This window comes from Coturnix japonica, chromosome 24 (assembly GCF_054131305.1).
Source record: "Coturnix japonica strain WE chromosome 24, WE-NBRP24, whole genome shotgun sequence".
Taxonomy (NCBI): domain Eukaryota; kingdom Metazoa; phylum Chordata; class Aves; order Galliformes; family Phasianidae; genus Coturnix; species Coturnix japonica.
Window position 1 is genome coordinate 1,879,047 of NC_140686.1, and position 27,437 is coordinate 1,906,483.

The 27,437-nt window shown below is 38.1% G+C and overlaps 1 protein-coding gene across 2 annotated transcripts; it reads right to left on the bottom strand.

The window, feature by feature from the left end:
- Nucleotides 1–70: 70 nt before the first annotated feature.
- On the bottom strand, nucleotides 71–23,938 carry LOC146756965 (ankyrin repeat domain-containing protein 26-like). Of its 2 annotated transcripts, XM_085523332.1 has the most exons (17): nucleotides 23,839–23,938; nucleotides 23,674–23,737; nucleotides 20,643–20,728; nucleotides 17,403–17,620; nucleotides 15,637–15,817; nucleotides 13,908–14,054; nucleotides 12,377–13,333; nucleotides 11,985–12,137; nucleotides 10,541–10,716; nucleotides 10,279–10,345; nucleotides 7,699–7,811; nucleotides 7,150–7,291; nucleotides 6,107–6,400; nucleotides 5,187–5,419; nucleotides 4,553–4,799; nucleotides 2,578–2,623; nucleotides 71–1,062 (listed from the first exon to the last, which is right to left on the bottom strand). In XM_085523332.1, exons 2-17 carry the CDS (start codon nucleotides 23,711–23,713, stop codon nucleotides 920–922), a joined length of 3,243 nt encoding a protein of 1,080 aa, XP_085379458.1. In that variant the 5' UTR covers nucleotides 23,714–23,737; nucleotides 23,839–23,938; the 3' UTR covers nucleotides 71–919. The 2 variants fall into 2 exon arrangements, with proteins under 2 accessions (XP_085379458.1, XP_085379459.1); XM_085523333.1 differs by lacking the exon at nucleotides 13,908–14,054.
- Nucleotides 23,939–27,437: the final 3,499 nt, after the last annotated feature.

Sequence of the window (27,437 nt, forward strand, 5' to 3'; positions counted from 1 at the left end):
TAGCAAGTCATAGAGGCAAGGAATGAGGTGGAAAGCAAGTCAAGAAGGCCAACAGAATAAAACAAAGATGTACCAGATATGAAAGTTTATTAAATACCAAGTTGGAACATAAATATCTGGAATTAAATATAGCATATTAGTGTCATAAAATACATTCATATAAAAACGTGCAGTACCAATTGGACAGAAGGTTGAAACATTAATTTTCCTTCTTCCCACTATGAACCGCTTCAGGTTCATCATGTGTTCATCTACCAACTGTGAATGTCTTAAGATGAGTCAAATTCTAATGCAAAATCCAACAAGGATATCAAGTCAGAAATATCAAAAAGGTCACATTAAAGCTTTCTTGGCACTGCTACACACGCACAGTATTTTTAAACCCTAGGTGCGTGAAAGTGACAGCAATGTAAAGTGCATTCTTCTCCAGCTTAATCACTGCTAAAACTTCCACTTAACCAGCAGAAATATTCACAGCATCAGGACGGAAACAGCTGGCAGGAATCCAATCAAAATCTCCTATGCGTTAAAATAACACTGGAGACTCTACCACAAACAGTGGAAGGGTTATATAGAACCAAAGGAATGCTTCTGGTAAAACCTTTAACAAAAAACATGGAGCAAAATAATGTGTCAAAAACATTTTGACAGTTCCGTCAAGTTCAAGAACCAACCTTACTCAGTCTGACAGTAATTAAAAATAGATATGGTTCTTATCCTGAGTGCAAAATAAACTGACTACCCCTCAGTGACCAACAGGTAAGTGCAGAGTGTCAACCTATTTAATATATTTAAAATTTATATTCAAACCGCAGTAAAGATGTTTCCACACTAAGCTGCAGGATGGGAAGTCACAGACCTCCTATGTAAACAAATGATCTCCAGTACTTTTCCCTTTACATTTTAAATAAAAATATATTTAGATCAGGTAATTTTGGTTTAAAACATCCCGGTACTCCTGTACTGCTCTGCAAAGGGGATCCTGGTCAACATTGAGATTTTTTGAAGATCCATAAGTAGATTTCATTAGAGAAGCTCTAGCAGTTTCAAGCTCAGCGGTGGCTGGAAAGAAAAGAAACAAGATTGACGATGTTACTTTTACAGTAGATTGAGTCAAATCAGTCACTGTAAAAACATTACTGATAACTGATCAGGCTACGCTCTACAGAGATATTTAAAAACTTCCAAGGAAAACACAAATCAAAAAGGACAGGCATAAAGGAAGAAACATTTTTTCACATTCAATGATCAGCCAATACAATTTTTAAAGCTAGTTAAAGAAATTCCAGGTTTTAGAAACACAGAATGGTTTGGGCTGGAAGGGACCTTTTAGGATCACCCAGTTCCAATCTCCCTTCTATAGGCAGGGACAGCTCCCTCTAGACCAGGTTCCTCAGAGCCCCATCCGGACTGGCTCTGAATGCCTGCAAGATGGGGGCTATGCACAACATCTCTAAGCAACCTGTTCCAGAGTCTCACCACCCTTACATTAGGAAGTAAAGAGTTTCTTCCTAATATCTAGTCTAAATCTACCTACTTTCAAGTTTACAGCCATTTCACCGCATCCTGTTATTACATGCCCATATATATATATATGAAAGTTTTAGCCTTAACTTTAACTGCCAGGGATGTCTTAACTTTCCCTGGCTAAACCCTCTTTCGTTCATGGAAACACATCTTCGATGGAAGCAGAAAAGGATTTTCAGTACTTCCATCCATCAGCCTTTTCCAGACAAGATCCCCAGACCAAGCAAATACTACGGCTCCTACTACACATGTAATTATGTTTGAATATGCAAATGGGCACATGGCAATGGGTTTCTGTCTATTCAGGGAAATTGGAAGAGCTGTGAAGCAACAGCTGGATTCTCAAGGGCTCCCTGCTTCAAAATAACTCTAGGAACAGCAGCAGTGACTCTGGCAGAATGCTAATTGTGAAACAGTATGAATTCTTCTCTGAAGACCTGGCCTTTTATTATAGAACAGGCTTTACACTGCATATTAAAAGCAATCAGTTCATGCTGTGTTTGCCTATATATTGCTGAATGATTTTTACCTAAAGAAAGGCTATCTTTTCCACTGATTCTTCTTTATCCAAAGACAAGTATGACAATATGTCAGGTACAAAAAAAAGCAATGAAAAAGAGCGAGCAAAAATTAAGAACACCAGAAAATGTATATGGTATATTTGAAGTGCTGAATGCAATGAATGTATGCAGAAAGAGAAGTAGTGACAGAAGTCCATAAAAATCTTATTTCTGGGCTTTTTTTTTTTTTTTTTTACATTTGATGTTTGTGCCTGAGGATGAAAGGTGACTTGAACTTAAGCCAAGTGTATCTGTGCGGGGGAGATGGTTTGCTCTCCATGCTTTTTCTCAAAAGTAGCTGCAGAACATTCTGAAGAGTATATTGGTTAGCAGGAAGTTTTCCATTAAAACTCTCTAAGTTAGAGTTAAAAACAGCCCCACACTGTGCTTCAAACAGCACAAATCTTAACAACTTTTGAAAATAATTACATAGAAGTTACGAACAGTCATCATCTTCCTTAAAAACACTGATATCAGAGTAGCATATTACCTTGCTGAAGTTCCTTATTGATTTTTTCCTCCAATTCCTTCTGTACCTAGAATTATAAATAACACATGCATTATAAATAACACTGCACATTTTATTAAGTAACAGAAACCAGCTTGGATCGCTAGAAAGGAGCATTTGCCCCTCGCTCTCTCAGGAGATGTTTATTTACTGTCATTTACTCTGAATGCAAAGTTTTCATAAGGAGAAATTAGACCTTTTAAAGGGCCACAGTCCAAACACCGTATGCGATCATTTACATTTGAAGATATTTGCGACTCCTGTGTTATTTTCCATCAGGTCTTTAACGCATAGAAGTAATTGTCAAAACAGACAGCATATAGCTTCCAGACTCATGTCATTAGCAAATACAGTTAAGTGCTTGGAGCATGTGGCTTACGTGGAGAGGCTGAGAGCATCAGGACTGTTAAGCCTGGAGAACAGAAGGCTTGTGGTCTCACCTACAGGTGTAATTATCTGACTGTGGGATGCAGCATAAAGAAGGCAGAGCAAGAAATTTCTCGGTGGTGCCAAGTAAAAGAACAAGAGGAACAGGCAGAAGTCAAAAGAGTGGAAATTTATAAGACTGCTAAAAATCAGGAGTGCAGACAGGAAATAAAATCAGAAAGGAAACAGAAACTGAGAGACGGAATGGGAAGTAGGTGTTCCCTTTCTTATGCTACCAGTAGGAAAACTGGTTTCATGAATCCATGCACTCACGCTGGTTGCAGCTAGCAGAAGTCACTATTATTTCCTGCACCCACTTTTCAGAGCTGCATTTCTTTCTCCTGTTTGTAATCAGTGCAATTTGTTTCTTCAAACAGTTGCATGGACAAAGTAATTGATACCAGCATTTTGAATAACGGCGGCGTAAAGTATTTTCAGCTTCTTATCCTTGAAGCTTTATCAAAGCTTTTGCAAAATCAAAGCCAAAATCTACACGAGCTTCCTCATCCCAGGAGATGCTCACACTCTACTTCAGATAACCTCCCTTACTTTGAAAAACACCAAATGTGCACTGAGAGCTTTACATAAAAACAAAAGTGCAAGATGACTACACGAGGCAAACTCCAATTAAAGTTCCTTAGTTTCCAGTTATTATGAACTTTACTGTCAGGAGAACTTGTAATCTCCTCCATCCAAGAAGGCAGCACTTAGTTTGAATTTAATGGCAATACAGAGGTGGTTTTTTTTGTTGCTTTTTTTTTTTTTCCCAATAGAAGGAAACAGATTACTGGAAAAATCTGAGGTATAACTGAAGCAAAGACAAGGCTCAGAGTCAGGTAAACTCTTGTCTTTTTAAGTAGCCTGGTGAACAGGCCAAGTACTAAGCAGCACAACTGGCAAAGTACTTCAAAGCTATTGCAGAAGTTGCAATCATGTATAAATTGCTGCAAAATATTATAAAGCTGTGAAGACTTGAAGAGTAGGTTGTTGTTTTCTCAGGTAATAATACATAGCAGGAAGCACAAAAAGAAATGTTTACTAGGCACAGCATGCATCCCACAGCAGACTGTATAGGAAGAAGCAAAGCAATCATACTCATATCATCCTAGTTTTAAAGGATGTCTTTGTTAGTATTAATGTACTAAAAGAAACTAAAAATGAAGATCAGTAAGGAAAAAAACAACGTGGCTTGACCAGAGATGTCTGATGGGCTGAGCAAAGATGTCAAAGTTATCCATTTCAAGTATGTCATACACTTATGCACATTCTATACAGTAAAGTTTAATAAATAGCTTAGCTGGGAACTTCCAATGCCACAGCAGCTGCTTATTAAATTTTCTCTAGTTGAAAAAAAAGAAAAAAAAAAACAAAACACACAAAAACCTTACATAAGTACATAGTTATGTGTATATACAGTTAGATAGTTCATCATTTAGATGTCAGTATTTTTGGTGTCTGAGCACTCTAGGAATTCTGTACAATCTTAATGACCTAAAGTCTTCATCACTGAAGAGTATTTCACAATGCTTACCTTATCCATGTACACTTCAACTTTTTTTCTTGCCAATAATGCAATCCCAGCAGCATCTAGGAAGCATTCCTCTTGGCTGGAGCTTCTGTTTAGTGCGGAATTGTTTCTGAGATTTCCCAGTTCAGCTGAATATTTTCCTGGACTTGCAGGAGGACCTCCACTGACAGTGCTGCTCGCAATTAAAGATTTGTTTCTTTGGCGTTCCTCAAAGAGCTTACAATTGGCTTCTGCAAGTCTCTTGGTTGTTCTGAAATATTTAAAAACACACAAAGAATTATCTTTGATAATATTTTTGCAGAGTCACTTCTTCCAGGTCTTTGACTACTATTCAGCTTTTGAAAAGAGAAGGCATTAGAAGTCCAAAATGAGAGGGGCCCAAAGGCCATGTGTTAAAATGCTATCAACTTCAAACATGGGCCAGTGATGCCATAACTAGTGGTGTGACTGCTAGAACACTGAAGTGAAATGATGGTGGTTCCAAAAATAAAGGGGAAAGGTTTTAGAGGGTTACGCTTACATCCATAGTGCTGACAAGACACAGAAAAAGGATTTTAGGAGGAAACAGTACAAGGTTTTTCATGCAAGCTACTGCTACTTCACGTCTTGTTACCACTCCAAAAAAGCACGCACTTACCTTTCCAGCTTATTTGCTAGCCTTATTCTCATTTTCATTTCTTCACGATGCAGCTCTTTGTATTTTCCCAGTTCCGCAAGCATAGATTCGTTTTGAAAAATATTGTCTTTGGTATTTTTTATTTTGTCCAACTCACATTCAACCTCTTTTATTCTGCACTTCAGCTGGTCTCTCAGCGAGGCATGATGATTTTCTCTGATTTGTTCTATCTTGTCTTGTGAGGCTGCCTGGACCTGAAGCAGATAATACAATTTCAACCATTGCAAAGAAAAAGTGAACTGCATCTCCCTATACGGTTGCCCATAACCAATTTAAAGGGCCCAGTTTTACTCAACTGAGTCAACTGGACCTTTTCACTACTATCAGCAATCAAGGCAAAACCCTGGAACCAACACGTTAAATAACTGTTTTCATCCAGACAGATCTGCTCTTAGCAATATTACTTATGGGAGCAGCTACTAAAAGAATGCTATGGCTGAAGGACAGGGCACACAAAAAGGATTCTACAAAGAAATTATGAGAATCCCATCCCCACTCTTTCTGCCCCACGGTAACTTCAGTGACTTCTTCCCTGAGCATTTTATCCTGTACAATGATAAAACATAACCTGTACGTATGGCCAAGCCATCTCTAAGTTATAGCATTCATGTGATGAACAGCAATAACAAGATGACCAGATGGCCATAGCTTCTTCTAAGAACTGCAAAACAGAAGTCTGTCAAGGGACGGCTATTAGCTTGGGGACCTGCAGGCAAATTACACACACAAAAGCACTTTCGCCAAACAATTTTCCATTCTTCCACTTCCCTTCAGGAAATATAGAAGTATGGCACTAACACAAAAAACCAAAGTACGAACAAGAAATGGCAAAAAGAAGTTACATAATAAAAACTACAGACATACACAACAAATTCACTTACCTGCAAAAACAAATTGACTTCTTGAAGTTTTTGATTTATTTCTTGTGCAGCTCGCTCTTCCACTTCTTTCTTGTATCGTTCGATTTGGTTGTAAGTCATCATGTGCACATTGTGGACAGCCTCCAGATGTTGTCTCAGGTTTGCCACCTCTTCTTTCAGCTGGCATCTGGTCTTCTCTAGTTTTTCATGTTTTTTCATGTTTAGAGCCAGCAGTTCTTGCAAATAATGGTTTTGTCCTTGTAGTTGGACGCATTTTTTACACTCTAAATCCAGCTGATGAGAAAGTTCAGTAACCTACAGACAGTAATAAAATGAACTTAGAGGGGTGTAAAATTATTCTCTGAAAATTTATGAAGGGGAAGACCATCAAGTCTGTAACTGTCATCTGCTGACTCAGTACCCGAGTCAAAGGAAAGACAAGATCATCTTTTAAGGGAAGAACAACTTTTAAGTTCTTGCCAATAGGGTTCCTTGACTTACAACCTTCCTCAGTTCTGCAGCAAGTAAAAGATCAACAAGTAGCAAACTAGCAGAATTTCACTTACGGGAGTGTGCTGAAAGGCACTAGGGCCATTCTTTTGTGCACTGCTCTACTGCTCGATGGAAATCAAACCACTCTACCCAGACAGCAGAAAGAATGCCTATCATGCTTCAGGGGGAATATTCCAGTACAGAGTTAACTAGGCACAGGAAACAAGTACTCCTCCTGCCATTGCTCTTGAAAGCTTTGTAAACAGTGCTTCAAAAAGCAGCTTCCACAGCAGTGGTAAAGGAAGGTATTTTCTCTCTAGGTCAAATCCAGTGTCTGGTTGCAAGAATATGTACAAAATATGAGATGTTTCAGTAGTTTCCAAGGTCAACTGTGAAGCCAATTTTCTCTCCCAGAAATATAACTTTTCCATACCTACTGAAAAGAATATTACAAGTCTCTAGAAATTAACATGACCCAAAGAAAACAACAACAACAACAAAAACAAACAAACAACAACAACAACAACAACAAAACCACCAAAAAAAACCAAAAAGAAACAACAAGAACTTGCCTTTGTTCTTAATTTTTCAACTTCATTCACCATTTCAGAATACCTGTTCTTCATTTCTCCCTGGAAATTAAACTGGGAGTCTCTTTCTTTGGCTTCATGCATCTTTAGTTTTTTCACAGCTTTCTTCAAAAGGCTCTTGAACCTGCACAACAAATCAGTCAAGAAAATAAGCACAGGAACTAGGTATCTATTTGTCACGCTTGTACAAGAAAAGCATAGCTATGGCTTGCTTCATTTTTAACATGCTCAACAGGCCAAAAGTTAATAAGAAAAACCAGCATTTCAATGCAATAGATCACCTGGAGGGTCCACATTTCACCTCAACAGAGGAAAAAAAGACTTCCCTCCCAGAAGTGCAAGGCAGCCTACATTTGCTCTTCTTATGGCAGCTACAGAAAATCATAGGCTCATGTACCAGAACTGTCTTGCAAGAACTGATGTGAGATCTGAATTTGTTCAGAGTTAAACACACCTACTTTTACATGCAAGTTCCTTAAAGCCTGACTTCTAACCTACATGAGCTCTCTTTCAAGTACTAGTGAACCATACCTGTCACATTCCTTCTGCAGTTCAGTATTTCTTTCCCTTTCCTGGTCAAGACATGCTTCAAGTGGTCGTTTCAATTCTATCGGCTTCTTCACATTCTTTCTTTCATTCTCACACTTTCAAAAAACAAACAAACAAAAATACATGATACACTCAGCACAGGACAGTACACATAGCAACTGCAGATAGCACATATCCATCCCTTTGCCACATTCAGCAGAACACTGAGGCACAGGATTCTTGTAAACATTTAAATCACTTCAGGCTTCACACAAGCGGGCCAAGACCTAGGGATACCAATTAACGCCCCTGCTGAAGCAAATGCTCCTCTGCCCCCTTATTGGGCTTTGTCCCAAAAAGCTGGAAAAAAGATGCTAGAGAACAGCTTCCGCAGTTCCTCTGCTAATAGGTCAGCTTGCACAGGTAGCCACAGCCCTGGAGAACACTGCACACTCTACAGCATTCATTCCAATGACCAGCAGGCTCTTGTGGAAGAGTCTGCTTTTCTGGAATTCACCAGTGTCTTCTCAGTCATTACTTCCATATCTTATTTGTGGGTGTTTACTAATTTAGTTGCTGTTCCTCATGGTGTTTTTTCAGACAAACTACAGGAGAACTGGCAACTAGTTCTGTAGTTTGCATTTGCACCTTATTTATTCTGCAAGGGTTTTAAGCTCCTGTTATTCTGAAAACATGCAGCAGTTCCTCCGTACACTGCACTGAAAATAAGGGGTGTTTTAATCCTGCTTGGAAATCAAGGGGTCAGACAATAACCAGAAGGAAATCAAATAAAGAACACAGGAACTGCTGCCTTGCTCCATGTGCTCAACTGGTATCAAACCACACCGTCTTTCTGATAGCACAACTCCAAGATATTCTCTTGGCTTTTATTCAATTCCTTCATGACACCCAAATCACAATAGTACTCAGGGCCTGAGTAGCAGGGATATAAAATCAGAGTATGTAAGAACTCAAGAAAATGTCAGCATTGCTCTGGGTATTGGCTAGGTGTTAGGGACTGTTTTCTGGGCTCACTTCTTCTAAAAGCTCAGCATTTTCCCTACTCAGTTTAGCAATATGGTCTTCAAGGTGGGCTCTCGACTTTCGATCTTCCTCGCACATCATGCATGAGCCTCTGGATGTCATAGCCAACATATTCTGATTTTGTATCTATGGAAACAACAATGACAAAGGGAATGCCAAGATAACCAGAGAGACAACACTGCACATGAACTGCATTATAAACTAGTAACTCAAATGGAGGCAGGGCTAAGCTCTCACCACTAAGGATCTATAGTGAATGTTACACTGAGTTTATAAAAGATGGCTTGAGAAGCACTGTCAAGAATAGCACTTAATGCTAGTGGAAAAAGTGAATGCTCTCTATATGATAAAATGAGGTTACATCATTTGGAGATAAGAAGACACACATACAACATTAACTCACAGTTTTCTTAAAATTCCCTACACTTACTGACTGTGAAATAACTGCAGATCTCCTCAGAGCAAGAAAATGTTTTCAGAACAGCAATGTTACTTATCCTTTTACACAAAGGAGCAAAGATTTGCATCACAGATGCATTTGTGTGTAAACAAGTTTGCTTATTCAGTTCCCTTTGTAAAGAATGAAAGTTGCCTACATGCTTTGAATAGCACATTTTAAGAAAAAGAGAGACATCCCTGACGTACAGAAGGACATAAAAACCTGAGCTTAAAGGCTTATATGACAAACTCATAAAACTTCCTCATGTGTCTTTACAGGATATGTTAAATGTTGGTTCTCCCTATGTGACAATGTATGGGTAAAATACAGAAGTGTTAAAAATGCTAAAAACCTTCTAATTGGTATATCACCAAAAGAAGATGACAGGAAAGGAACCTGGAAAAGAACTCAGACTTTTTGGGTGCAGATAATCAACAGCTTTTCCCTTCCACTAGATCCTTCTTATTCTCCCTATAGCAGCTTAATTTTCCAACAGCAAACTAATTAAAGAATATTCCAAGGTTACACAAGATGCTAAGCCATGCATGCACACCAGCTACTTCCCAGCTGCCTGCCACTGACTGCACAGCATTACTTCACCTAGTTGTTCTTTCCTTACCTCAGCCCCCTGCGGGGCAGTAAAGAACCAACACATATTCACAAATGGAAAAAGAACCTAATGAGCTCAGGTGGAAACTATGACAAAGCTCTGAAGATAAAATAGATTTCTCACATCCAGGTTTCCCCTCCCAGATCTCAACCACACATCTCCCTCCTGCTGACACTGTCCGTCCTATCCATCAAAAGAATCATGCTGATTAACACAAACATTTTCATACTACTGCAAAGACAGAAATGGCAGCAGTGAAAGGTGGAGATTTACAACCTTTACCTTATGGGAAAACTCTCAAAACTGGAGAATAGACCATCAGGATTTTCAGAGTACCCTACAGTCACACCACAGCTCAGATGACTCAGCTCCCCTATGATCCCCAGGAAAACCACATAACTTCCCCACGAAAAATATCTAAATAGGCTCAGAAGCTCACATAAAAAAATAAAAAATAAATAAATAAAAGGGAAGTTTATGACTGGCTTACTGAGGCTTCAGTTCTCTTGTCCTGGTGTTGCGCAGCAGCTTCCACTCTGGCATTTTCCATTTCAAGCCTTAAAGAGAAGCACAGATCTTATTAGACAAATCCATAATAGCGCACACTGCAAAAGAATGGTGTGAAAGAATGCTATTTAAAGCAAGAGCTTCTTTTAAAATCATGTTTTACCCTGATGATGCAACAAGGCAATTCTGACGTTTTCAGAGAATCCCAGAAAGCAAAACCTTGCTTCACTCTGTTATTTTCTTACCGTTGGACATGTTCTTCCAGCTGCTTTATTGTAGAACTGCTTCTGGAAGCTGCTAACAGAAGGTCTTTCATTTTTTGGTTAGAAGCTGATATTTGTCTTTCCTTATTATCTAGGTCAGTCTTCAAATCTTGAATGCAACGCTCATATTGAATACGCTGTTTTTCAGAGTCATGTAACTGTAAAGTAGCAATGAGAATCCTCAGCAGCCCGGTTAGGTTCAGTATAGAGAGCTCAGTGAGCACTGAAGAATTTGGATATTGCATGTATCTACATACACCCCCTACCCAAAGTACTGGAATCGTTTCCAATTCATTCAAGCCTTCATTTCTCTTAGCAAATGAACAATAACAGATGATATTTCATCCTCTGTGACACTGGCCTCTCCCATCTGTACAAAGGATTTTCTATAACACCATTATGAGCATTGACACTGCCAATCCTACCTTCTCAGTGACTTGTGACATCCTGAAATTACTTGTTTGCTATTCTATCGAAAATATTAACCAAAAAACCTCATCCTTTTCCTAAAGTGATTTCACAGCTCATTAGTACGTTATTATGGTAGATGTTTCAGAAAAAACCCACAACTCTCACAGAGAGCAAAAAAGAAAAACTCAAATTCAGCTGTCCAGTATTTCTACTTTTTCTCAGAAATCAGACACCAAACTTGGCCAAACCAAAAGCGATAACCTGCTGAGACACCAGGTCATTTTGCAAAGCAGCTTATCAAATACAGATCTTCTCCAGTTAAAGACATAATGACTTCGTGTCGAAGACCACCCAGTCATGGACACCAAGTGCACAGAACAATGCAGTTCATATACTTGTCTTTAAATCTATACCCCTGAATTTATTTCTAGGATAGGAGGACATTTGCTTATACTTTGAACTCTCTGCTCTGATTTGGCACAGGCATGACTGTGATCACAGATGACAAGGGGCAAGTTGAGAAGACTAAGGGGATAAAGACCACCTTATAGTGTTTACAACCAACCTTATAAGACATAGAAAAACAATTTGTAAATTCAGAGCACCTGTGTAATGTTGCTTCAGATAGTTGGTAGTTTGTACACATCCCATCCACAAATAAATTCTTAATTGTGTTTGACACCAGGAGAGGGAAGTAAGTTGGGAAAAGAAAGAACACTGCTACAACACCCTGGAGCCACAAGAAGAACTTTAGCTGTGGGGCTGAAGAACGGCTCCTACTTGCAAAAGAAACTAGTTGGCTTTTTGATGATTCTAGTAACACTTATCTTTCACTACAGAGGAGGAGGCCAGCTGGCAAAGATTTTACCAGCTTCGTGAATTATGACAGGGTATCACTGCTAACCTCCTTAGCTCTCTCTGGTACTTGCTCTCAGAACATTATTTTTCTCTTCTTCACCAGAAACAGGGAAAAATCACCCTCAGATTTTATGTGTAAGTTACAGCCTCTCTGTACCTTAGCTTTAATCCTGTCCAGTTCCTTCTGCAAGTGCAATTTGTCTTCCTCAAGGTCACTGCGGTAGCATGTAGTAACTACAAGGGAAGCTTCTGACATAGACTGCTTTTTAAGAGCATCAGCAAGCTCCTGCTGCAGCTGTCTGACCAAACCCTAAGGAAACAGATAAACATGAGGAAAAACATGAAACTTGACTTTACTCCTTTAAACTGACTATATTATACAGTTCAGTCATTTACCGGTCCTCCTTAATTCTAAGAGAAAAAACAATGAACCACAACAAAACAACACAATTTGGTCCTATGTGTAAAACTTACACCTGATGCATTTTAGAAATACAAAATCATTTTATGAATTGAAACATTTTAATTTATTCTAATTGTATAGCTTACCTCTCTTTCTACTTTGTCAGTCTCATATTTAAAGACTTGTTCCTTTAAATCAGTACACTTGGTATTTAATTCCTTGTTTCTCTCTTCCATGAGGTAAACCTGCTTTTCACTGTCAGCTCTGAGTTTGTTGAACATATCATGAAATCTGTCCTGGACATCATTCACAACCTTTTCTTTGATGATCTCCTTGTTCTGCAAATCTTCCAGCTGCTGACGGAGTAAAAGGTTTTCACTTTGGAGCTGGGCCAATCGTTCCTGCATAGATTCATGCTTTATCATAAATTTACTGACTTGATCTTTCTCAAGTTGCCACGCATGCTCATTTTCTTTTGCTTGACACTGGGCTTGATTTAAGTCTTTTTGTGTCATTTCTAAAAGCAGTGTTTTTTCTCGAAGTGTTTGTTCCAACTGGTGAAGCTCGTTTTCTAGACTATTAACTTTGCTTTCCGTTTTACTCAGCTGCTGAGACAAGCTCTTGTTGCTCTCTCGCACCTCAGAGAGCTCACGATGGAGCTTGTCTTGTAAACGAAGCCATTCATCACGTTCTCTCTGAAATGTTCGTTCGGCATCACTTTTCAATGACTGATGATGTTCGAGATCTTGAACCACTGCATTCAAGCGGGAACACAATGATTCAATCTCTGTTTCCAGTCTGTCTTTGCTTTCTTTTTTCTGTTCAAGCTTGGAAGTTAGCATTGCAGATTCCGTCTTGAGTAAATTCAACTGTCCATTGTACTGAAATACTGTCTGTGTTAAGGTTTCCTCACTCAGTTTAAGTTCCTTCTGAAGAGGATCATTCTTTTCTTTCAAAGACTCATTTTCCTCTAAGTATTTTCCTTCATCCTCCTGGTGCTTAAGTTTTACTTGATTGAGTTCTAGTCTTAGCATAGCAATCTCTTCTTGCAGTAACTGATTTCTGTGTAGCAGATCCTTTTCTCTGTCATTAGTGTCAGATTTCTGTGTGATAAAGGACAATAATGAATAGTTAGTTGGGAAATAAATTCAGGTTTAACCCATCAGGCAGCTAGGCACCACACTCTCATCACTAAGTGGGATGAGGGAGAGAACAGGAAACAAAACAGAACTCATGGGCCGTGATAAAAATAATTTATTAAGCAAAAAGATGAAGGACATGGAAACAAGAAAGTGATGACAGTATAATAACGAATTCAAAAGCCAAGTAATAGGATCACAAACAGCCTCAGCCAGCCTTTTTCCTAGTGAATCTCCAGATATCTGGACATTTCACCTTAGAAATGATTGTAACAACTATACAGTGAAGAACAGCAGGCAGTTTAAGAGACTGGGAACACAATGTCTTATTTTCCAGTGGCTTCCTACTTCCACATGCAATTCAGATCTATGTGGGATTGATGATGCTATTCAGAGTTTTTAGACAACAGTAACAAAATTTGGTTATATTGATAAACTGTAGATAATCCACGAAAAGGCACAAAAGGTTATTTTTCTTAAGGTTTTAGAATGAGCACAGTGAAGTATAACCAAATTAATTAGGAATGGAACTGCTTACCTCTGAATTTTTCCCAATAGTTTTTCTTGTCTCTTCTTCCAGCTCCTTCTGTCTCCACAGGTGGTTGCTCAAAATTCCTTCTTGCAGAGCTCGAGCACTCCTTTCATTAGAGAGCTGTCTCTGTGTTTCATCACGCTCTTCTTCAACCTACAGTAATATAGTTGAACTTGTGAATCTTGAACAAAATCAGAATTAGCAATACCTTCCTATTTCATTCTTTTTATTCTTACATTCTATTAATTCTATTAAGAGTCATTTATCATAAAATCATAGAATGACCTGCATATCAATTTTCCATGTTTGCAAACAAACATCTTTAGATTTATCTGAATTGAAAGTTATAAGGATAGTGTGAGTCCTTTGCACAAATCAGCATCATAGAAGTTTTATACTTAATGAATCTCCCTCTATAACACAAGAAAAAAACAAACAAACTAGAACTACTATTCTTGGAAACATACAGAGTTTAAGTAGAAACCCAAGTTATCTTTCTAACAAACTATATATACATACTAAAACCAGAGATGGACACTCATATGCTTACAGTCAAAGATTTAAAAACATCTATTCATCAATATGAGCACTAACACTAAGAACTGCACAAAACAAATGACTAAGATTTCCAAAAGCACAATAACTACACTTACTTTACCCCACTGCAAGGTCTTAAGTCTACATCTCTTCTACTAATATTTAGAAATGCTTCAGAAAATGTGCCAATCCATTTTCAGTTTACCAAAATCTAGCAATACTGCTGGATAAATTGAGTTGTATGAGATTTCCAAAGGCTATTAATGAAGTGAGACACAGAAGAGGACTGACCAGCTGAACAGCAGACCAGGAGGTAAACTAATGCCAATGATGTCCCTGTTAAATCCAGGCAGACTGAAAGAGGTGATGCTAACTACTTACTGCTTCTGCCAGAGCAACGTGGCCACTGAGGATCCTTAATGACCACTTTCACATGTTCTTAATATGTTTGCAAATACAAGTTCTGAAAATTTGAGGCTTACTATTTATGGGGAAAAATACAACACAACAGACCGAATTTCCGAGGTATATTTCAAACTGCGTAGAACCATGACAGGAATGCTGAAAAGTAGGTAAAGGCCAGTGAAAAGACCCTCAAAACTGTATGTAAGAACTGAAGAATTCATGCAGGTTGTGTACAGTGAGAACATCATCATCTCAATTGCATTAAATAAGCCACTAAACTTGTAATAAAAATAAAGGTGAGAGTTTTTCTGGATTCAGTCTTGATTGTAAGCAACTGAGGCAATTTACAGATTATCAGGTAAACAGTAACATTTAGGCCTAAATTTAAATTCATGTAAGTATAATTGAAAGAATACTACAAACAGTAACTGTAATTTCCTTCTGAAGAAAAAAAACAATAATAAAAACATTATATATATATATATATACACATATAATATATATACAGATATATAGATATAGACATACATATACACACACGTGCACAGAGTTCTGTAGTAATTAGGAAAAATAACTCAAAGAGAAGCTTTGCCTGAAGCACAAACCAAACTATAATTCTGAAAAATGTGAAAAGGTATCATGAACTTGTTTGTTCACGCTGGTTTCATGACAATGGTCCTCAAAATGCACCAAGATAATTACCTAATGTCTCTTTCACCAACAAGTTGAACATACTAGCATAAAATATCAGTTTGAAAGAAACAGAAAAACAGAAGATATATATTTAATATACCTGTTTCTTGAGCTGTTTCAGCGTTATTAACTCTGTTTCTAAATTCCTTACACGAAACTCAAGTTGTTTTTCCTCTGTCTCTCTAGAATATTGATCCTTTTCCCTCTTTAGTTGCTTTCTTGTTTTTTCATATTGCATTTCAGCTCTATGTCTCTTTTCCTCTTCTTGTTTCACAGAAAATCTGGGATTTAAAAGAGAGTATTTGAGGAATTAAAGCACTGACAAAAAAGTAAATATGCCACATCATGAACCAGGAGAAACAACTTAAAACTGTAGAAATGTCACACCTTTTCAAATATAGAAGTTTTTCTGCAATTTGAAACTTTTAACATCACTCTAATTTCATTCCATTAGTGGTGGAAGACACCTTATACATGAGCTGCACAAGACTGACAAATAAGCCCTTAAGTGATGTACAAAATTCATCATGTATTTCCATGTCGACATAGGTAAACATGAACAGTAAACCATGAACTTTTACTAACAAAAATACACTGTTTTTAATAAGTTGATCATCACCTATATAGTACAGATTCATAATGACTGCAAGTAATACCGATAAAACATCACATCACTTATCTAAGACAATTCAAAAACTTTTAAGAAGCCTTCCCTAAGACTATAACAACTGCTTACCATGTGCGGATGAACCTTTTCATTTCTTTTAATAAATTAAAGGATAAGGATAGTGTTCAAAAAAAGATTTGAATATCACCAACCACTAACAAGTAGTTCAAAACATTGGCTGTAACATCAGTATTGAAGCAGCTTATTCTAAAGGAGAAAGATTTACATGTAGTCTTTAGCTTCCCAAAAAGTACAGCTTTTACTCATGTATAGCTAATACTGTTTTGAGATTTTACATAGAAGAAAAAATTAATTCCTTCTATTTACAGATGTTTGGGAATTCTGAAAAATGTTTAGAATCAAATCCAGGCCAAATCAGGAACGGCTTTGTCTTACTTACAATCCCCTTCCACGTACTGGGAGACTGTTGGCACATCCTGAAGTTTATTTCCCTCAGCTTATTCTCACAGAGTTTCATGCTCTGTGATCAGCCTGGAAAGCCTCTACTGAACTCACACATGTTGACTACGATCTCTTGAAGGCCATAAAAAGAAATGCACACAAGTACTTGGAGGCCAAAAGTTGGACCCAGTGCTCCAGACACAGACCAACTAGATGCTAAGTAGGGATGGACTCCTCCCTTCAGCTTCTTGACTCTGCAACCCAGGATGCTGCTGGCCTTCTCAGCTGCAAGATCATCCTGACTCATGTTGCACTTAATCTCTGCCAAAGCCCCCAGAGGCTTCTCAGCGAATCAGCTCACCAGCCAGAGCATTTCACTGTGTACACAAGGGGTTCCTCCATCCCACGTGCAAGGGCTTTGAATTCGTTCTTGATTAATTTATTAGGCATAGGAGGTAAGATTCTAAAGACACGATTAGAGTCAGTGTTAAGGAAGAAATTCTCTGGGAAGCCTGGTCTGGTGGTTGGTGACCCTGCACATAGCAGGGGGGTTGAAACTAGATGATCATTGTGGTCCTTTTGAACCTGGGCCATTCTATGATTCTGTGATTAAGACCTCTATCACCTCCAGCAAAATTAATCTGAACCTCCACTGTGCATTTAGTTCTTTGAAAAATATACTTTTAAAACAGTTTGGGGAGCAGGGGACTACTCAGCATAGCTTTCAATACCGAGGAAAGTGCTTCAATTACAAGATTTAAAACAATCTAATTCTACGGATTATTTTATTAGCTTACCCTTTTACTGGCATTTCAAGTAATTTTGGTCTCTCCTCAGATGAAGAATTCTTTGTGTGTTTTTCTTCTATCATTTTTTCATTCTTCCTTAGAGCAAGCTTTTCTTTTACTGGTTGATGGGTAATATTGCCCACTGGTGTATTTGATTTATCAAGACTTTCCTGTTTCTCCACTGCTTGCATTTTGAAATGTTTCTGCTTCCTTTTTTCCTTCTCAACCTATGAAGAGAAAATTAAGCTTCATATATTTTTCTGATTCTAAAGGAGATCCAAGACCAAATAATCTAAGCTTGACTTTTAAAATAATGTAAAATAAAAAAGATTTTCCCCCAAAATTACTCTACAAAATGTACCAAGTCAACAAATATACTCTGAATTCACTCTTGATTTGAAGTATAACAATCAAACAAAAACAAAAAAGCAAAGCAGCCCTAAGGAAACAAACAATAGAAGCATTACTGATGGATAAGAAATCAGATGGACTACACAACAGTAGTTGTAGAAACACAAAGTATGAGTGGATGTATGATGTCGTACTTCCTTAATGATGAGGAAAAAAGCAAACTGAACTCAAAAGCAGAAACAGCTTCACAGCAATCGGGAATTTTAGTGAGAGGCAATGAAGGCACACCATGCACAAACCACAGCAAATGAAGAGATAAATCAAGACCCTGTTCAGAAGCTATTTTCATTCCTTGATCGACAATCAAAACTGGTGTACTTGTATGAATTTCTTTTTATGGTAATGAGGTGATAACTACTTACACTGGAAATGACTGCCACCTATTGTCAAACTGAAACAATACACTTTGCTTTCTCAAAACCTTCTGATTACATTATGGGGAAAAGCACAGTTCTCCACTGCTTTCCTTATTTATGAGTAACGTTCTTCTCTTAAGACAAAAAAAACAATTTGCACAAAGCACCTTCTTTTAATGATCAATAGCTAACATGAACAGGACCACCAATACTGAGAAAGACTAAAGAATAAGGAAAAGCAGGTGAACTTCTACCTCTTTTTGTAGCTCTACCTTCTCTTTTTCCAAAGCCAGGAATACCATTTGCAGCATTCCTACCTTACTCTTAAATCTTTCCACATCTTGTTTTAGTTCTTCATCCAGATTCCTTTTCAGCATGCCACAAGGTTGCTGAGCATGCGGGAAAAGATTTTCGATTTCTGTTTCTCCTATTTCCTTGTTTTTGATAAGGAAGTCTCTGGGAACACTGTCACTAAGACAGATGTCCTTGCCAATTTTCTTCTCACTTATAAAGCCAAGTGTACTTTCACCATTTGTGCAAACAGGTCTTATATTAGGAAGATTATTAGAAATGTCATCCCAAATATTTGTTTTTAAACAATGTCTCAGGGAATACTCAGGACTTCCCTCTACATCTCTACTAATCCCATTCTCATTCTCTTCCATTTCCTCTGCTTTTGATAGATGTACTTTTGTATTATCTGTGTAATTAGTGCAGCCTTCTTCATCTGGTATTCTCCAGGTATTTTCCATGCTCGCATTTAAGTTATTGTGATCAGGAAGGACACAGAGACTCAGAATAACTATTTCAGGTTTGGGTTCTTTTAGGTCTACATTAAGTTTCACATCTCCAAATTCACCTTTACTTTCTAACTTATCACTTGATTCTGTCACACAAGACGAAACACAAAGACTCTTCAATTCTTCAATGAGGTCATCTTCTGACACTTCTGCCACAAGGGATGGAGCTTTCTCAGATTCATTAATTTCACCAAACAGCTGCTTCAGCTCTGCTGTAATGTTTGTAAAATTTCTTTTCAACTCCCTTTTCTCTTTTTCAATCCACATTTTTTGTATCTTTCTTCCCACAGCTTTAGACTTAACTGCTTGTCAGCACTGTGGGATTCCTCATTTTCTGCTAGGGCTTCCTGATGAGAAATTTCTGCTTTGTCAGTCTGCTTTTCATGTGCTGTATTTTCTATCAAGTTGGTAGTTTCTAAAACATATTTATCCTTAAGTAAGCAGGTAAAGACAGAAAAATTACCAAGAAAAATGAAATTACCGTTAAGCCATATAATTTACATTGCAAACTCATCCCATCATACAACAACAACAAAACAAAGATACCTTATTTATTTTTTCCTCAAAACAGAAGGATCTAGTTTAGAAACATAAACCAATCAAACAGATCAAAACCAATCAGTAACAACAGAAAACACAACTGCCCAAATTTTCCCATACTCCATTACTTTCTACTGACTGTCCCTTTAAACCCCCTGCTGGTGAGCGTTCATAACAAGCGTGAGTGATCATAACAAGCTTTTTTACTAACCACCACAAGGGACTGGCTACATTACAATCACTTATGCTCCTCAGAGTCAGAATTATTAAATTCTATTCCAAGCTCCCAAGACAAATATTTACAAGGAATACCTGTTCATTCCTGCCCTCAGCCCAAAATCAAGAACTGAGACATCTATCCAAACGGTACCATGCCTCAAGCTCACTGACCAGCTCCTCTCTCCAGCCTTCTTACTGTCTCTGACTTCACAGTCCCTGCAAAGTTGCCCTTGGCTTGTGTTCCCTTCTGAACAAGGTCTGCAGCCTTGGCATCCCAAGGAACCACAACTATTGTCCTTCTTACTCTGGTTATAGAGGCCCTTTTCTCCTTCCACATCGTAACTCCACAAAAATCTTTCACAATGGAGAGCATCTCAGTCACCACCTGTCTCAGCCACTTCATTTCCAAGCTCCATTCACTTTGCACATCTGCTACCACCTTCCAATACTTGAGTTCCGCTCTCTACCTGCTGAAATGAATCACATCCCTCTTCCACAGTGCCTTGGATGTATGATGATATTACTTCCTCCACTTCCCTTGAGGTATTACAGAAGACTCCAGACACTCAATGAAGATCCCTACCCAGTCCTGTATGCTCAATACAAACAGGACGCCTAGCCTATATTCCTCCATAATGACCTTCAAAAAATATTTTCGAACACTTACTAACTTGATCAGATAAGGAGATATTTTGCAGAGGCAGAGAAAGCACTGACAGATCATATTTCAGGTTTTTACTTAATCTTTCTAATACACAGAGGAAAATCTGGCGTGTTTTGTCAAAGAAATAATCACATGATATAAAATTTTGCTCCCAAATGAGTATGTATTTTGCATAGGAAAAAACAAAAAACCCACCACATGACTGCACTGTTTCTCAGAATTGCACGCAAGGAAAAACACAATATTTGGTTTCACATACCTGCCTCCCAAAGTTTTCAGTGGCATCCTTGACCATCTCTTTTTTAGCTGATGACGACACATGAACGGTAGATTCTGAGCGCTCACCTACAGTGAAAAAATTACATCTTTATAACGAACATGACTTATTACAAATTAATTATACCTAGAGTACATCCTGAATCATTGCATTTGTGAGAAAATAGCACAAACTAACACAGCCTCTCAAGCGTATGATTATTTACGATTTGAACATAATATTACAAAACAGTTTGAAGATGCCTCTGTGCAAACTAATCCCTCTCAGGGCATTTTCCCTTTCATTCCTAAGGGAAATTTGATGAAAATCAGTCAGAAATACACCTTTAAGAATCTCAAATGGTTTACATGTAGAACTATATTTATACATACATGACACACTGTATGCTAGACAGCAATCGGCTAGATTCCTCTAGCTACTTTCATTTCTCCTTGTTTTGTGCCACAAAGGGTCTCGTTTAACCCTTTTAGAGTTAGAAATACTTGTACCATAGGAATTATAACACTCTGCAGAAGAAATACAGCTTGCTGAAACCCAAACATAGGAGTTTGAGACAAACTTTCACATATATTTCTTAATACCTGATCTTTGAGCAAATACATGGATTATAGAAAAAAAACAGACACGAGGAAGGATGAACAGAAAATACATGAAATGATGACATAAAATGATCTATGAAACGACTGTTTTTCCTATCTAACTTTGCCACGTCCCACACCATCACTGGACTACATTTCACATGACTACATAAAACAGACAAAACAAGAACTCACAGAATCACAGAAACACAAAGGATGGAAAAGACCTCCAAGATCATGGGTAAATTAGGTTGCTAAGTCACTATCCACCATATTTAAAGAGTTGTGGCAGTCAGGTAAAACCCTTAGTGACAGGAGAAAGGGAAACATCACACTTGTTTTTAAAGAGTTTAAGAAAGGAGGTACTTTCCAAGGCCCAGACAACCTTCTATTATGGAGTGACTAGAGTGGAGGATAAAGAAATAGCAACTGATGTTAGCTACCTAGAGAGCTCATCTCTCTAAATTGGAGAAATATCATGGATGGATTCTTTGGTAGACAGGGAAGTGCTGCCAAGTGGTGTATCTGATATGTTAGTGAAAAGAGATCGCATTCAGACAGATACTGACAGCCTACAGAAGCAGGTCTTATGATGTTCAGCAAGGCCAAGCGCAAGATCCTGCACCTGGGTTGGGAAGTCATCAGCTTCAGCACAGGCTGGACAATGAACAGACTGAGAGCAGTCCTGTGGAAAAGGACTTGGGGATAATGCTGGATGAAGAATTACATATAAGCTGAGAATGCATGCTTGCAGTCCAAAAATCCAATTGCATCCTGGGCCACAAAAAAAGAAGCACTGCATGGCCAGCAGGCCAAGAGAGGTGGCGTCCCCTTCTACTCCACTCTTTCAAAACCCTACCAGGAGCACCGAGTTCATCTCCGGGGCCCCCAGCACAAAAAATCTCTGGCTAGAGCAGGTCCAGGGAAGGGTCTCAAAAAACAATTTGAGGACTGGAACACTTTTCCTATGAGGAAAGCTGACAGAGTTGGGGAATATAAGAGTTTGCAGAGACCGTATGATGGCCTTTCAATAATTAATGGGGGCTTACACGAAAGACTTTTAACTATGGCCTGTAGTGACAGAGCAAAGGGTAACAGTTTTAAACTAAAAGATCGTTCGGATTAGATATAAGGAATAAATTCTTGATGAGGGTGATGAGGCACTGCAACAGGTTACCCACAGCTGGGAAGTTTCAATTAGGTGATTTTTAAAGGTCCTTTCCAGCCCAATTCTATAATTCAATGATTCTAACCACCTTTTGTGCATCTTACAAAAACAATATCACTGCAGTAGAGAATCTCCTTTTCTTTATGCAAACACACGTACATTTTTTTTCTAGAAAGAAGTTTAACCTCTATTGTCATCAAAAGAAACAGTACCTTTTTTTCCCAAGACATGGATGTCAAACAGCTTGGAGCAATTTCCATTCCATACTTAGAAGTTGCAATAGTTTTCTGAACTCTTATCTAATCATCTACTTCATATGCTTGCTTATATAGGTTTTCACCTGATTTGTAATTTTCAGGGCTTGTTGTAGAAATTCTAAGACCTTAATAGGGAACTGTTTTGTATCTCGCTAACAAATAATTAAATTCACATATATCAGAATTAAGAAACTAAGAACCCATTGAGGTTAGATATACTCTCTCCCATGTATAACAAATGATCTAGCTGCTTCACTTTTATTTATCTTTCCCAACCAAAAGGAATACCTGCCAACATACTTCCACTCACTACCTCCCACCTACACTCTCTTTCCCATGTCCTTCCACTATCTCTAAACTCAGTGGCCAGTTTAAACAAAACATGAGAGGATGGCTTTGGAAGAGCATATGTAATACATGTTTTCATACAACTGCCAGAGAGGCAAAGAAAAAGCCAGGTAAATAATCAATCATGCTTATGAAGCATAAGCCTGTGAATCACCCATTCTGTCCCACCTGCAGCTCCTGGACAGCTCCATCTGCAGACCCTAGCCAGGAATCAGACACAGGACATGACCCCTATTGCTCCTCTGCAGATTGGTATATTTGGCAATGAGAAGGAAATGAGTAAATGTGGACTGCCTGACAAGGGGTGATGATAGCAGGTATGCTGGAGGAACCTTACACTGTAGAAGGATGTTTAGAAATGTTGAATGGAGCTGTAGTGGAGAAAACACCCAAAGATAGAGCCATATTTCATTAAATCTGCTGCTGAAATAACATCTTGCTAGCAAAACATTAATTTAATATGAAGAATTTACAACTACAATGTATCTGCCCACAAAGGGACATGACAAAAAAAAAACCAACAACTATTTATAAATACTTTCAATATCATCTACACTCAATTTCTCCTGTGGATCTGCAAAACAAATGAATCAAATGCTTAATTAAATATGCTTATCAGAAAGATTTTGAAGCTAAAATCAGAATATAAAAGACAACATTACCTGATTTTTGCTTTTCTGTTTTTGAAGATGTTTCATTCATCTCTAAAACTGCAGAAACCTTTAACTATGAAAGACAAACCAATGAAAAATAAACACCCATACATTCAAAGTAACTACATATTCATTAATGAGCAGGACAAGTAGATTTCAATGAAAAGCATTTACCTGCAAATTACTGGGTTTCTCTGAAAAGCCTGGAGATGAAAAATGAAAGCGTTATTTTATTTAATTGAAGATATCTTTTATTCTTTACAACATTAGTAGGCTCTGTAATTGTTTCTTGCACAAATTACTTCATTGAGAGTGAAATAGCTAATATCCAATTATCTTATCACACAGAACTTGTAGTAGTATATAAGAAATACAGAGTAATTCCCATCATCCAACTTTTATTAAAAAAAAAAAAAAAGAATCAAATCACAGAATGACAACAATTCATGTGAAGCATTAAGTCATGTCTATTAAGAGAACAAGATTAAAATATTTTGTTCCTTTTGGAAGCTGAATTCTGCTTTCTGGAAAAATTAATTAGAGCAGATAGCTTTGGCTTCTTAATGACCAATCAAGAAAGAACCCAGCAGAACTATGACTACTTCTATTCTAGCAGTGCATAATGTTGAGGCTACTTTCTCATTAACAGCTTATGGAGAGCAAGGGTACAAACACAGCAACCTCATACAAACATCATTCAATGAGGTAAAAACAATCTGGTTCTCAACGGACCTCTCTGGATCAGTTTGCAAGGAAATAAATGATACAAACATTGCTTGGTTGTAATGCACAACATGTGCGTTATTCCAAATCTCCAAGTTTAGTGTCAAATCTTATTTCCTAACTCACGCAACCTACTGCCCTGTGCTGCAGTCATCTTATACTTTACGACTCCATTCATGAAACAAGCATACAAAATGCTTCTACGAATTGTTCCACAAAATAATTTTTAGATTTAAAAAATACTAAAAACAAATCATCAAAACTTGATTTTCGAACACTAGGTGGTCAAGTAACATGGAAATACATTAAAAAGACTACCACAGTCACCTCTTCCCCCCTCCCACACTGATTTAAAGCTTAGCAGAATCATATGAAGCAGACATTAAAGACAATTGGTAAGTTGATTTATGGATTCCAGAAGCTTGCTAAGATTTGGTGTCTGCTTACAAAAATAAAATTGGACTTGCCTTTTAGGCTATGTCATTGAATCCATATTATAAGCCACATTGCCAAAGCACTATCAAAAAGATAAAAGATTTATTCCAATAGCAAAATTTTCCAGCACACTTATGATCAATCAGGATGGTCATAAAGCAACTGCCATGAGCTGCAGGTGGAAACCCGCAGAAACATAACAAGAATTTGCCCACATATTTTAGTTCTTAAAGAAAAACAGGAAACTAAAAAAAATTAAATAAACAAACAAAAAGATTAACCAAATGATATTTTTCTTCTGCTGATTATCCAGAAATATCCAAATCCTCAGACAGATAAATCTTAAACCAGATATCACTCCCACCACTTTAAGCAACCACTTAAAGCAAAGAAAAACACCCGAACAAATACATATCCAAAAAGTATACATAATGAACGCAAGAACCGCCTGGACTAATCAAGCAGACCAGCAAGTTCAGTGTTCACTGCTGTTAATTAACATCAGCCAAGCACTTCATTGCTACAGCACATACTCACTGAACAACAGGACTGACAAGGAAAACAAAAGAAAAAGTTCACTTGTCTATAAACACAGACAAATCCAATCTATCAGATAGTTACCCTTGTTGTGCTCCCCTGAAACACTCTGCAAGCGTACTCCATGTTCAACTGCAGGTGGGAGAAACACAGGAGGAGATGCTTTCCTCGAACCTTCAGAACACGGCTGTACAATACAGTACATACGCGTAAGAATTTGTACAAAACAATTTTTTTAAAATAAAATCTAACAAAGGCTTTTGCATTTTAAATAAAAGGGCAAAAAAATCCTCACAATTCATCTAAACTATTCCATAATGTTGATTAAGGCTGGCAAATCACAGAGCCACACAAGAAATTAACACAGGAAATCAAGATGTTGATTGTGAACAAGAAGCTGCAGCTCTGTGTTGATTGAACATTGGCATCAAATTTGCACCTGGCATTCAAATATCAGCCCACATTGCTGGGGCACATGTCCCACAATGTTGAGTGAGTGCATCACTACGTTGCAAAAGCAAGATTTGATTTGCTTAAAGGCCAAAAAGGCAAAGCTGATAGCGATTAAGCTATCTAGAAAGTCTTGTATTTTTAAGAAAGGAGTGGGGAATTAGTTTTTTTCCCAACAACAAAGGCTAGAGGGGAAGTAGCTACAGACCCTGCTCACTCTCATCTTGAGAATTATCAGACAGAAAGGATAAACACAGCCAGCACACTTGGTGTCTGCTGAACACGATTTTCAAAATCGGATTAAGTCTATCTAGAGAAGACAGAGGTTCTATACAGAAAAATCTAAATGTCTGGGTTGCTCAATGTATTGGCATCCATTAAACTCTGACTGGATCAGCAGAATAGATCTGAATAGTAGGAAAAAAAAAAATCCTCACAAAAATATGCCTGAGAAGTTCATAAGTTTAAAAGCAGCAATAAACTGCTGTATTAAAACTGTGCTAGAAAATCAACTCCAAAGCCTGCAGCCAGGAGGCCAACGTAAGTAGTCTGACATAACTTTGTCCCAGTACTATCTCAACAGAGAACCTACGCTACAGGTATTTCAATGACCCTCAGATACAGGACATCGAGCAGCAGCAACATGGGGTAAATAAGCCTCACCAGGGGCGGGGCTCAACGCAAAGGCAAGCTCTCACGTAGTTCTCATCTGGCTCTCCCACAGACCGGGGAGATGCACATATCTCAGAAAGTACCTCAGAATCCCAGGGAGAATCAGACTCTTCCTTTTTCTCTGTTCCTACTGCTGGCAGAGCACCTACAAAAAAATGGACAAAGAGAGACACTGAGAATTTACTGCACTCCACTTTTATACCCCATCAGTCAAACAAAGGATCTGAAAGATGAGTAACAGTACTACAGCAAAGGACAAACCAAGAAATGAGTTACACTCAACGGTAGCTTTACACCCAGTCACATCACATTATTCTCTTTTCTCCTCTTCATTTCTTTTCCAGCAAAAGATGCATAAGAATGGTGGCTGACATGACAATGTCCCTCGTGTTGGGACAACGTTAAGGAAGAAACTCCAGCATGCTTCAGTCTCAGCATATGGACACCCTGAGTCATCTTCCCTCTTGCCTACACCTCCATCATCTGGCACTTACTATCACATTCCACTCTACAGGACATACCACAAAAGCACGATACAAAACAACCTCACACTAAGAGGAAGCTGCCAACACACACGGCTCCTTGCTTAGTGCTATCAAGGGATACCTCACCTGACCATGATTCATAATCCTGCAACTTCAGACCAGGTACATACATAAGAAACTGACATTTAGGAATGAAACAGAAGCTCACAGCTCCAATACAGTCCAGAACACTGCAAGCATTTTAAATCTTATCACTTCAAAGTCTAGTATCTTCTGACCACCAAACTCCCATCTAGAGCAGACCACAGTCAGTTCTCTCTTCTAAGCTACTCCATTATGTAAAACAAACTCAGGATTGACTCACACAGAAACGCAAGGAAAATTTACAGGAATGAGCCAGACAGGAGCAATGGCGTCCACTCTGGAAAACCATAACTGCTGATTCCAGCCTGAGTGCTGACTATTCACGCT

Bases quoted from the DNA above. Each gene is read 5' to 3' on its own strand.
- LOC146756965 (XM_085523332.1), bottom strand. From the start codon at position 23,713: ATGAATGAAACATCTTCAAAAACAGAAAAGCAAAAATCAG. The intron at 15,818-17,402 runs GTAAGCTAATAA...TTTAAATCCCAG, and splicing joins CTTGAAATGCCAGTAAAAGG to ATTTTCTGTGAAACAAGAAG. The intron at 5,420-6,106 runs GTAAGTGAATTT...TATCTGCTTCAG, and splicing joins AAGTCAATTTGTTTTTGCAG to GTCCAGGCAGCCTCACAAGA.